Raw genomic sequence first — 13444 nt, 5'->3', positions numbered from 1 at the left:
ATTCAACTTTAAAAAAAGCAGCTTTCCATAAGAATAAAAAACATCCAGACCCAGCATGGTACCCTAGTGGCTAAAGTTCCTTTCCTTGCATGTGCCGGGATCCCATACGGACACCGGTTCATATTCTGGCAGCCCTGTGGAAGATCTTCCTGTCTCTCCTCCTCTCTGTATATCTGCCCTTCCAATACAAAATAAACAAATCTTTACTAGAAAAAATTAAAAACATCCTTCAGAGAGATATGCAAGAAGATAAACAACATCTGTGCCTCACCTCTCAAAAATAACTTTCCTCTCTGAATTGAGTCCTTTCATCACCACTGTTTCTGCCAGTCTCTCATGGACTCCTGCTAAGTTCATATAGGAGACCACTAAGGGTTGTCTTTTCTGGGAGCATGGAAGTACACCATTAAGCTTTCTTCAACGCTCCCACAGGTCCTTGTGACATGGCCACTATAATTTTGAAGACTTCTTTGCAGTCTTTTTGACTTACCACATTTTTCTTCCTCTTCTAGCTTAACCTTCAAAATGAACCTTCCTTCTTTCTGAGCTCCAATTAGCCTGCCTACCACCCAAACCTCTTTTATCTTTCACTCTAAGACACCTTGTAGTTTACGATGGCCATTCTGTTTGGAGCTGTTTCTTGCACACTGATGATCACAGTGCATCCATACATCTGTAGATTTTGGTATTGAATAATAACTCTATACAATTACTGCCTTGTCTGCCTATTTGGTCTATACCTTGTTACCAAGAGGAACAGAAACACTGTGTGTTCCTGTCTTTAACATTCCTCATACCTCAGGCCCAGTTCTTCAATCTCTTTGCTAACATGAATAGCAATCTGGGACCCTGGGCAAGCCTCTTAGGTAACAACAACTTTCAGTTGAACAGTAAGGGGTTGGACTAGATGCCCCTAATGTTTCCTCCTGCACTCTGTTCCCAAAGTTATTTATCATCTTCCATGTTCATTTTCTAACATCCCCTGTATGAATGTGAAAGGCACAGTTCAAGCCAGAAAGATGTTACTTACAGATAAGCAAGATATGAAGGGGAACTAACAAGACGAAGCAGGGCTGAGGTCTCCTTGTTTATCATGGTTTCAATCTTTCCCAGAACACAGATTAGCAGAAAGGAATACTTCAGCATAAATAGTAACCAAGTAAATAAAAGAAGGCAAAACATTAATATTTATTGCTACAACTCATGCCATTTGGCAGGCCACTTGGCAGATAAGACAGATAGGTGGCAGGGTGTATTTCTAACCAGGAAATCAAGTTGCTTTATACATTTCCTTTTCAAGGCCAGTTCTGTCAGCCAAACACCATTGATTCTCTTGTTCTGAAATGTGGATGGCATCAGTGTGGGAATGGGAATTGGCCCAGCACTACCAACTGGGCACTGCTCACAGACCACACACCGAGATGATCAGGGAAAGAAAGACTTAAGCTGACATCAGGAATAACCATCACTCAACCACTGATCAATAGCTTTCCACACCTGGGAGTCCCTGACATGAGGTGCTTTCACACACAGGACAAAAGCACTGGCTATGGAATAGGCAGAAGTGATCCCAGAAGATGGGAAGCCCACACCTACCTGAACTGTAGCTGTCAGTGGAGGACTGTGAGATGGAGCGAGACAGAGACCTTCGGCCAGTCTTGGTAGGGAACTTGGTGAACTCCTGCATGTCATCAGCAAACTGGATTTGCTATAGAAAGACAAAGAGTTGAAAACTTGTAACAACGGGAGCCTATGAAACGCTATACTTTAAAAAAAAAAAACAGATTTATTTATTTCTACTGTAAAAGCAGATATATAGGGCCCGGCGGCGGGGCCTAGTGGCTAAAGTCCTTGTCTTGAACGCGCCAGGATCCCATATGGGCGCCGGTTCTAAACCCGGCAGCTCTACTTCCCATCCAGCTCCCTGCTTGTGGCCTGGGAAAGCAATAGAGGATGGTCCAAAGCCTTGGGACCCTGCACCTGCTTGAGAGACCTGGAAGAAGTTCCTGGATTCTGACTTTGGATTGGCTCAGCACCGGCTGTTGCAGTCACTTGGGGAATGAATCATCGGAGGGAAGATCTTCGTCTCTGTATCTCCTCTCTGTATATCTGACTTTCCAATAAAAATAAAATAAATCTTAAAAAAAAAAGCAGATATATATAGAGAAGGATCTTCCATCTGCTGATTCACTCTCCAAGTGGATGCAACGGCAGGAGAAAAGGTGACTGGTGCTACGAGTCAGGAACCTCCTATGGGTCTCCCACACAGGTACACAGTCCCAAGATTGTGCGCCATCCTCTACTGCTTTTAAAGGCTTTACACGGTCTTTCTTAAAAGCCAATGTTACGCAGCACATAGCCTATCAAGGATGAGGGCAACGCAACTCCCCAGCTCCTCCTGCCCCAGTTATTTCAGCAGGATTTCAGTGGAGCATGGTTGACTTAACTAAGATATAACTGGAATCTGGCTCAGTGGCAAAATCCTCACCTTGTGAATGCTGGGATTCCACCGGGTGCTGGACCATGTCCTGGCTGCTCCACTTCCCTTCCAGCTCCCTGATTATGGCCCAGAAAAGCAGTGGAGAATGTACCAAAGCCTTGGAATCCTGCACCCACATGGAGACCCAGAAGAAGCTCCTAGATCCTGGTTTTGGATTGGCTCAACTCTGGCCTTTGTGACGACTTGGGGAGTGAACCAGCAGAAGGAAGATCTTTCTCTCCTCTCTGTAAATCTGATCTGCCTTTCCAACAAAAATAAATATATCTTTAAAAAAAAAAGGAAAAAGAAACGATATAACTTCATGGCAGCTTTTTTCCCTCCAGAATATCCTCCTGTAGTACAGTCTTAGGCTAAAGCTGACAAAGTTCTTGCTCTTTGAAAGAATTCTGAAGAGATGTCTAGAAATATGTGATAGGCACCAGGGTGCCAATTTTTAGAGCCCAACAGTATGTCCATACTTTACACAGCCAATTTAGTATCTCTAGAACTTTCTGTACCTAATGAAGAATTTAAATATCAAAAGCACTAATAAATGAGAAATTCAAACACACACACACACACACACACACACACACACACTCAAACTCTAGATATTTGGGTCTAATTTGTGAGAAAGAGAGAAATAATAACTTGGTAAACTGTATTAAAAACTCCCTTGAATTAAATTAACTAGAACTTGGGTTGGGGGGCTGGTGGAAGTTACTGGGGGTTGCCCTGGCTAGGCCAAAGGACCCATTAGTTCATGTGAGAGAAGAGGCCACAGTGAAACTGACTAGGCAGCAGCATCTACCACTATGTGCACTGGCTGATATAGGTGACAGATTCAACCTCACCCTGTACCAGCTGGCACACATGAGTCAAGTCTGAGGTCACCCCAGACAAGGTTTCTTAGGGCACTCCCCAACTAAATGACTGGACCCAAACCCTGCCCACAGGAAAAATCACAATATACTGACTCAACCTTGGAGTACATGTTTCGAGACTGGCCCTCCTCAGGTGCTAACTGTGAGGTGAACAGCATGCCCAGATACACATGGGAGACATGACAGGTAGTTCATCTAGACCAGCAGATGATGTCAAGTGTCTAGTCAGAGGATGGAAAACAAAACAGGTTGGATCACTCTTCTGGACAAGCTGTGCAGAACGTTCCTGGGCCTGTGGATGCACTAAGGTGGACTTAATCAGCCAACAGATATGGGAATGAAGCTGAAGACATCTCAGAACTATCAAAACCACTCAAATGTCATCCTCGGAACATTCTTTCCCACATCAGGTTCTCTAAGGTGTCATCAAATGACTGCTCCCAATCCCCACGTGCTGACAGCAAGGAGTTGCATCCCCTCACCTGCCGCCCCCAACAGCTGTGGTCACAGGAGAAAAAAAATGGAAACATTTGTCCCATCCACTTTCCTCCATACCTCGACCCTCCATCTCTTTCAATATTAAAAAGAGAGAGAAAGGAAGGAAGGAAGGAAGAAAGGAAGGAAGGAAGGAAGGAAGGAAGGAAAGAAGGAAGGAAAGAAGGAAGGAAAGAAGGCCGGGCCTAGGGCTGGCAGCAGCACTGTAGCATAGAAGGCCTCTGCCTGGGACACCTACATCCCACATGGGCACCTGGTCTGTTCAAGTCCTGGATACTCCATTTCTAGATCTCTTCTAATGGCCTAGGAAAACAACGGGAAGATGGCCCTGCACCCATGTGGGAGACCCAGAAAAAGCTGGCTTTACATTAGCTCAGCTCTGGCTGTTGTGGTCATTTGGGGGCGGGGGTGAACCAGTAAATGAAAGATCTGGCTCTCCTAACATGACCTTTCAAATAAAAATAAATAAATCTTTAGCCACATACACACACACATTCATAGTTCAACCTCATCACAGGCAGCTGATAAGAGCAGACTGAAGACTTAGAATACAGGTAATGAAGCAGTCATCAAGAGAACACAGATCTGTGCTCTCACTCTTCCATCTAGTATGGTTTACACCAAGAGCCATTTAGTATTGGTCACAGCAGACCTGAGATAAACTTGGGTATACTTCTATTAAAAACTTGGCTTGATTCAACATCCAAGGGTTGGGGGGAAGCATGTATTCTTCAGGCTACTCCAAGTTAAGGAAGGGCAGGGTCCACAGCCTTTATAAGTCTAACAACAGACCCTGAAGGCAGGGAAGCAAGGGGGTGGGGTTACAAATCCCTGACATCTGGCCCAGGCTCACACTCCTAAGAAGGCATCTACTACATTCCTGCAGAATATGGGAAACTTTCAAACTCCTTTCTGTATGGTCCGATCAAGCTTCAGAGATAAACAGATAATACCAAACCATACACACCAGAACTCAAATGCATTTTGTGCTTCCAAAGTAGTCTTTTAAGTTTGAGGGTGTAACTTAATTAAAAATATATACATATTTATTTTTTTGTGTGTGGGAAAGCCAGATTTGCAGGGAGAAGGACAGATAGAAAGATATTCTGTCCACTGATTCACTCTGCAAGTGGCTGCAACAGCCAGAGCTGAGCCTATCTAAAGCCAGGAGCCAGGAGCCTCCTCTGGATCTCCCATGTGGGTGAAGTGTCCCAAGGCTCTGGGCCGTCCTAGACTGCTTTCCCAGGCCACAAACAGGGAGCTGGAAGGGAAGCGGGGCCACCAGGATTAGAACCAGCACCCATATGACATCCTGGTGCATGCAAGCCGAAAACTTTAGGTACTAGGCTACTGTGCCAGGCCTGAAACTTAATTTTCAATATCTTAAATATCTAAAATACAACTACCTTTCAAAAAACAGACAAATAACCCAACTGAGTGAAGTGACTACATGCTAGCATTTGCCCTTCGAACAGGACTTCCCACTGTACACTGAGATGCCTTTTGCAGCTGGCAAACAATTACTGAAGGGATTCAAGCACTACCCAGGTCATGATTTTCAACACAACCTGCACGGTCAAGACACCATTCAGAGCTTTATACGCAGCCCAGAATCTGCCCTCCCTCCACCAGCTGCCCAGCTGCTGGCCTTGGCAGTCTGTTTGGAAGCTACTCTGCTCTCATGGCTGTCAGAAGTCCCTGCTCTGCTCATCTTTCCTTCAGAAGGTTCCGGGCATGTTCCCAGACACCGCCTATGGGAAGTGAAGGGAGGAACTGTAATAACATTTACAGTTTGTTAGATAAGAGAAAGAGAGAATGAGAGAGAGAAAGGGAGAAGCATACGAGCAAGCTGTGGCCAGACAGAAATATGTCTCCTGAGTAACCTAAGATCTGAATTAATTGTTATAATCTCTCCTCATAATAAAGCTCATCAGGTGCCTAAAAATTAGCAAAATCTTTCCCATCTAAAAATATTTTAGGCTGTGTTACATGTAGCTGACTAACCGGTGCCATGCCCCTACCAATCCAACTCTCAAATAATCACCATGGTCTTTATTTTAAACAGGCAGAATGTTAACCCGAGCAGCGACATGGATGGGGAACTACCTATGCGTGCAGCTCTTTGACTTCTCACACAGACAGCTGATAACCTAGCCTTGTCTCCCAGCCCAAGCACAGTACCGCCACTGCTGCTGTAGACCATAGCTGCTCGGCCACTTGGCTCCGCTGGCTGCTTTCACAGCTAGCAGCTCTGTTTTTCCCTTGGTGAAGTATCTCTAGGAGCACTGCCTGCTTTTATGTTGTACGTGAAGGTCAGCAAGCATCAGTATTCCTACAAATCCAGACTGACAAGGAATACTAGACCTAAATACACTGTAGGATGGGGAAGTGAGGCGAGAGGAGATAACTAGGTGGTTGAAGTACAAAAAGCATCTTAAAGTAAAAAAAATCTTATTGTAAAGAACCATTGTGTGCTTGTGCATACACCACCCCATGAACAGCCATACCCTCAACTAAACAAGCACACTAGTGTTCATTCCCAGCACATCCGAGAAAGGCTAAAGGTCAGACTGACCCACTCTTCAAATAGCACATCCAAATACAGAAGTCTATTTACCATGTCTTACAAACCCAATTAAATATCAGGCCAGTTGAACTAGCTATTTTAAAAGCACTTCTTCAAACAGCTTAGTAGATAAGATGGCTGACTTTTTCCTTTGGAAACTGAGAATGGTAAAGAAAAACTACTGAATAAACACTTTGGACTACAGTCCATCTTATTGGAAGTCTGGTGGCTTTTGTCTAGTGACAGAGTGAGCTGAAAGAACTGTTGTATAGAACTTAAAAGAACAAAGCATTAACAGGCAATCCAATAAAGTTAAAAGCCTTGAGAGAACAGAAATTGTGTTACTAGTTTAACTGAAACTGATAGATGTTTAACCAGTGGAAACTGCTTCCACAAACACATGGCCTATACATTCCCATGTTGCTTCCTAAGTCACATCCCATTTTGTGTTCTAGCTCTAGTACCAGAATTGAAAGCCACGAAGATCCCCTCAGGATCCTAAGGGGGTGGTGATTAGGACAATCTTCACAGTGCATCCTATTAATCCACACATTTGCCAGATATCTGTTGAGTGCTGTAGATCTTCCACATGATCCTTTCAAATCTGTACATAAATCCTCCCCAACAGCTCTGGCTCCAGACTCTAGCCAGCTCCCTGCAAGTGCAGACCCTGCGAGGCAACAATGGCGGCTTAAGGCAGCAGGTTCCTGACACTCAAAGGGAACACTTGAATTGCGTTCCATTCCTGGCTCCCAGCTTTGGCACACACTCAGCTGTTGTGGGCATTGGGGATGATGGGATCTTTTTCTTTATCTAATCATCTCTCCAATAATTAAAAAAAAATAATAAGCTGTGTTCAACATACTTCTGAGTTACTACCTAACAATGGGGGGAATAGTGATTATCAGAAACTAGAAATTTTAATAAGGGAAGTTACTACAATAATATGCTAGAATCTCTTTCAGGATTCCTATCTCTTTTCTAATTGCTTCTTTCACACACAATCCGGCTAATTTGTTCCTTCCTTCTGTAGATTCTATCTGCTCTAACCCCACTCCTGTTCCACAGGAAAGGAAGGGGACATCACAGCCAGCTTCGGCAACAGCAACACCTTGACACTTACTTAGATGAATCCAAAGAAACAGTCATCAAGACACACAAGCTCCTTGGCTGCACCCTCCTCTCCTCCCTGGTCTCAAGTTTCTGCAGTTCTCACTCTCCCCAGACAGGATCTGAGTTTTTGGGAGGGTGGGGGTAAACAGGCTGACTAATGATAGCACACATCTCCCTCCCTCCCTCCACCCTTTCCTGTATCTCAACAGTAACAGGGGCCCGGCAGCGTGGCCTAGCGGCTAAAGTCCTCGCCTTGAACGCCCTGGGATCCCATATGGGCGTCAGTTCTAATCCCGGCAGCTCCACTTCCCATCCAGCTCCCTGCTTGTGGCCTGGGAAAGCAGTCGAGGAAGGCCCAATGCTTTGGGACCCTGCACCCGCGTGGGAGACCTGGAAGAGGTTCCAGGTTCCTGGGTTCGGATAGGCACAGCACTGGCCATTGTGCTCACCTGGGGAGTGAATCATCGGACGGAAGATCTTCCTCTCTGTCTCTCCTCTGTATATCTGACTTTGTAGTAAAAATCTCTTAAAAAAAAAAAGGATATACTACACCCAGGTCTGCACATGCATGACACCCACACATACATATAGACACACCCCTGTTCTCCAAGTCCACAACTGAAAAAATGCCCCCTTCAAAATGAGAATATAATCAAGTTTTTGCAAATACTGGAGGAAGGGGTAAGGCAAGTCCTCTTACCATGCTAATGAGTCACTTTAAACAAGAAACAGCTTGAGAAGATATTTCCAAAGATCGGCTTTACCAACTGGAGGCTGACTGTGCTGGGTTGGGCAGCAGCACCCACCAGCACAAGCTGGAATGGGGACAGACCAGGCTGGGCCAGGCTACAGCACCCATTGGCAAATGAGATGGCCCATACCAGACTGGATCAGAGTACTCACCAACACACATGAGATGGGAGGAGGTGAGAGCCTGGTAGGGGAGTAGTGGGTAGTGGGGAGTCCCCTGCTGGGATACTGCTCCTGCTGGTGAGCATGAAGTGGGACTGGGAGCAGACAAAGCGGGGCAGGGCTACAACACCTGTTAGCCTGCATGTGATTTGGGTTAGGGGGAGAGCCAGGCTGGGTTAACTGATTGTATCTACTGGTACAGGCATGAGCCAGAATAAGGCAGGCTGGTTGGGCTTTGCCACAGCATCAGTTGGCAAGTTCTGGGACTGGGGGCAAGTCCTGTCGAGCTAGACTGCAGAACCACCTGGAGTGTGCAAGATCTGGAGCACAGAGTGGGTCCATTGGGAAGAAAGTGAGACTTTCTGATGGGCTGCAACTCTCACAGGTGAACATGAGAACCAGGACTGGGGGAGGCGGGCCTGGCTAGACAGGCGGTGGCACCCACTGGCACGAGTGTGGGCTATAGGGTGGAGTCAGTTGGACTGAGTTAGGCTTCAATGCCCAATGATGTGTACGAGAGTTGAATGGGATGTAGGACAGACTGGATCAGTCCACTTCACATGCTGGCAGGCACAGAAACCAGGGTTGGGGGCCAGTCCAGTGGAGGCTACTGGGGGTTGCTCTGACTGGGTTTCAGCTCCCCCTGGTGTACGTGAGGCCCAGGTGTGTGGTGGGCGGGGTTAGGCTGGGCTGCAGCACCCACTGCTTTGCAGAGGAAGAAGGACAGAACAAATTGATCAACTTGACACTTGTCAGTGAACTTGACACCAAACTTCTGGGCGAATAAATGGAGACGCCTGAGGTGGACTATGTCAACTAATTCACCTTGGGAGGATTCCCTCATCCTTGGGGCGGTAATATCAACACCATCTCAGAACTACTGAAAGTGCCTGAGTGGAACCCTCAGAACACATTCCACAACTGGGATCTTGGGATGACATCAGGTACTGGGGAGGCTGGGCGTGGTCTCTCCCACTGCATACTCCCCTCTCCCAGATACAGAAAGAAGAAAATGTGTAAACAATGATCCTGCCCATTTTCCTCTGACCTTTGACCCTTCCAACCCTGATCAACTATGTAAACATCATCCAAATAAATTAAAAAAAAAGAAAAAAAAAGGATTGGCTTCACCCTTATCAATTACTCCCTCTCTTTTCATGAGGCAAAACATGCACCTCCCAAAGTACCCTGGTCAAGAGTGATCCAGGACTCCAAATGCCAAATAAAATCAGGAAAATTCACTAATCTGGACAGAGAAGGGCATTCTAATCCTGAAAAAAAAAAAAAAAAAAAACAGTTTACTACAACAGAATATGACACACATCCCCTAACTGCTTCAACGCCTGCTTGTTTCCTCACCAGACCCGTCCTGACCATGCTTCCCTCACTAAAATCCCACTACCCATATTCTTTTTTTAAATTTATTTTTATTTTACTATTAATTTTTATTCTTTATTTTATGACACAGTTTAATAGGCACTGTGGTCTCCCCTCACACTCTCCTGTTCTCCCCTCCAGTTTACAACAGAGTCTTTTGTGAATTTTTACAAGTCCATCATGCTGCCACTTCAGGTGTCTCCCAACAATGCAGGAGACTGCCATTTCTCTGTGAGTCCATCCTCACACTGCATGCAAGGGGACATACTTCTCTCGGTTTCTACCTATGGACATAGTTTATTTCCACTGCATTTCCATCATACATCCCCCTTAGGTACAGTGCACCACAGGTTAAGAGAAAGAAAAAAGTGGATCTTCATCTCTATGATGCTATCAAACTTGTAACAAAGGTATTGATGTGAAACTAGGGTGGTACAAAACAGAGTCCAACATCTTCCTGTAGAAATAAATGTTAGCACATGACCCGTGTGGCTCTAAAGGGAGTAGAATAAGGACTAGATCACCATTATCCATAGATAGCAGTAATAACACTGATAAAAAGGACACTGACAATCTCAAGTGATCACAAGATTACATTACAGGTCACATCATAAGATTTTATTACGTGTGGTACAAACAACTACAAAGTGCAGTAAGATAAGACTCACAGGTACAATTTTTAGAGTTGATATCATAGTATCTTATATTAAGGCAAACATATGATATCTGACCTTTTGGGATTGGCTCATTTCCCTTAGCATAATGGTCTCCAGTTGTGCCCATTTGTTCACAAACAAATGTATTTCATTTTTATTAATAGCTGAGTGTAGTCCATAGAATAGATGATCCACAGTTTCTTTTTTTCTATTTTTTTAAGTACTCTCTCTCTTTTTTTTTTTTTAATCATAAAGTCAGATATACAGAGAGGAGGAGAGACAGAGAGGAAGATCTTCTGTCCGATGATTCACTCCCCAAGTGAGTGCAATGGCCGGTGCTGAGCCAATCCAAAGCCAGGATCCAGGAACTTCTTCCAGGTCTCACATGCAGGTGCAGGGTCCCAAGGTCCCTCGACTGCTTTCCCAGGCCACAAGCAGGGAATTGGATGGGAAGTGGGGCAGCCAGGTTTAGAACCGGTGCCCATATGGGATCCTGACGCTTTTAATACAAGGACTTTAGCTGCTAGGCCACCATGCCAGGCCCAATGAACCACAGTTTCATCATCCAGTCCTCTTGATGGGCACTTAGGTTCGGTTGCTTCCATGTTTTTGCAACTATTGATTGTGCTATGAACATAGGGTTGCATGTTGGTTTCTCATGTAGCAGGGTCTTTTGTATATATTCCCAGAAATGGTATTGTTGGGCCATATGGTTAGGTGGATCTTCAGTTGCCTGAGTATTTTCCATACTGATTTCCATAGTGGTTATACCAGCCTGCAACCCCACCAGCAGTGGAGCAGGGTTCCCTCATCCTCGCATCCTCGCCAGCAGATGGTGTCAGTAATTTTCTGTGTGTGGGCCAAGCTTACTGGAGGTAAATGGTATCTCAGTGATGTTTTTATTTGAATTTCCCTTATTGCCAGGGAGTTTGAGCATTATTTTCACATACCTATTAGCCATTTGGATTTGTTCCTTTGAAACGTGACTGCCCATTTCTTGATTGGTTTGTTTATTTTGTTGTTATGGTTGTTCCGGAGTTCTTTGTATATTTAGGAAATTAGCCCCTTGTCTCCTGTGGAGTGTGCAAAGATCTTCTCCCATTCTGTTGGTTGCTTTTTTACTTTCTTGATTGTTTCCTTTGTTGTACAAAAGCTTTTTAGCTTAATGTAGTTCCATTTGTTTATTTTGGTCTTGACTTCCTTTGATTTTGATGATTTTTCTAAGAAGTCTGCCTACACCTATATCTTGCAGAGTGTTTCCAACTTTTTCTCCTAAAAGTTTGATGGTTTCTGGATGTAGGTTTCAGTCTTTTATCCATTTAGATTTGATTTTTGTGTATGGTGAAAGGTGTGGGTCTTGCTTCTTATTTCTGCAGGCTATTAACCAATTGTCCAAACAGTATTTACTGAAGAGACCTTCCTTTTCCCCCCTGGACTGTTTTCTGTTTTCCTGTAGAAGATTAGATGGCTGTACACGTGTGGGTTCCCTTCTGATGTTTCTATTCTACTCCACTGGTCTTCTTTATTTCTGTGCCAGTACCAGGCTATTTTGGTAACTACCGCCCAGTAATACGTCTGAAGGTGTGGAATCCCTCTAATTAGGTTCTTATTCTTTAGGATGGTTCTGGCTATTTTTGTGTGTGTGTTTTCAGATGAACCTTTGTATCATTTTTTCCAGCTCTATGAAGAATGATCTTGGTGTTTTGGCTGGAATCATGTTGAATGTATATATTGCTTTTGGTAATATGGACATTCCGATAATATTGACTTTGCCCATCCAGAAACATGGTATGTTTCTCCACTTTTTGAAGTCTTCATAAATGAACAAAAATCAACAGCCATAGTGTACACAAATAAGTCCAAAGCTGAAGAAGAACCAACCAGCATGGTATTCTTCAAAATAACAAAGAAAATGAAACACCTGGGAATAAGCCTTACTAAAGATGTGGAAGACCTCTATGAGGAAAACTACATCACATACCTGTATTCTACAGAAACGTGCCAGCTAGCCTTAGTTTCTTCCAACACTGAATTGTCACTGAGTCTAGGTTTTGGTCTTTGTTGTTTAAGATCTCCCCTCACTGTTATCACTGTTGTACTTTCTACTTATTTTCCCAACTTTGTTCCAGTCATTTTCAACACAGAACACTTAACAAAAAACAAAAACAAAACCAAAAACAGTACAATGAAGACTTACGTACTTTCCACCTAGACTGAATCTTCCCATTGCCCATACTAGGTTTCTTTTATTGTATATACAAACACACAAACATACTTTCACATGGTCCTACAAGAAAAAAAAAAGTCTGCAAACAATGAAATTTCCCTAATTTTTCAGCATGTGTCTTCTGAGAATGAAGTTTTTCTCCTATAGCACCTCACTGACATTACCACATCGAAGAATATCAACAGGGCCCGGCATAGTAGCCTAGTGGCTAAAGTCCTAGCCTTGCACATGCTGGGATCCCACATAGGTGCTGGTTCTAATCCAGTGGCCCCGATTCCCATCTAGCTCCCTGTTTGTGACCTGGAAAAGCACTCAGGGCCTGGGGACCCTGCACATGTGTCTGAGACCTGGAAGAGGTTCCTGGCTTCAGATTGGCTCAGCTGCGGCCAATGTGGCCACTTGGGGAATAAACCACTGGATGGAAGATCTTCCTCTCTGGCTCTCCTCCTCTCTGTATATCTGACTTTCTGATAAAAATAAAATAAATCCTTTAAAAAATCAACAATAATTTTATACCATCAATATCTAGATTATATTCAAATGCCACCCAACCTTCTCAAGAACATTTCTTATAGCTGTGGATCCAACAGCCTCCCCCACCCTTTCAACTCCAGAGGGAACCAAAGTCCACAACACGCCTCTGACTGTTGGCTTCCCCTAGGCTCTCTGCTGGAGAGCAGTCCTTGTGCTTTGTATTACCACTCCCCTCTCCCTCAGCAACTTTCCTTGGGAATC

The 13444-nt window shown here is 44.4% G+C and overlaps 1 protein-coding gene across 1 annotated transcript in view; it reads right to left on the bottom strand.

Moving 5' to 3' along the window:
• Positions 1 to 13444, bottom strand: part of AHCYL1 (adenosylhomocysteinase like 1) — a 47214-nt gene that overhangs the window by 13232 nt on the left and 20538 nt on the right. The window contains exon 2 of the mRNA XM_058660019.1: positions 1597 to 1708. Within this exon, the coding sequence (XP_058516002.1) occupies positions 1597 to 1708 (112 nt within the window). The remainder of the gene's footprint in view (positions 1 to 1596; positions 1709 to 13444) is intronic.

Source organism: Ochotona princeps, chromosome 2 (assembly GCF_030435755.1).
Source record: "Ochotona princeps isolate mOchPri1 chromosome 2, mOchPri1.hap1, whole genome shotgun sequence".
Classification (NCBI taxonomy): domain Eukaryota; kingdom Metazoa; phylum Chordata; class Mammalia; order Lagomorpha; family Ochotonidae; genus Ochotona; species Ochotona princeps.
This window is presented reverse-complemented; position numbering and strand designations above follow the sequence as displayed.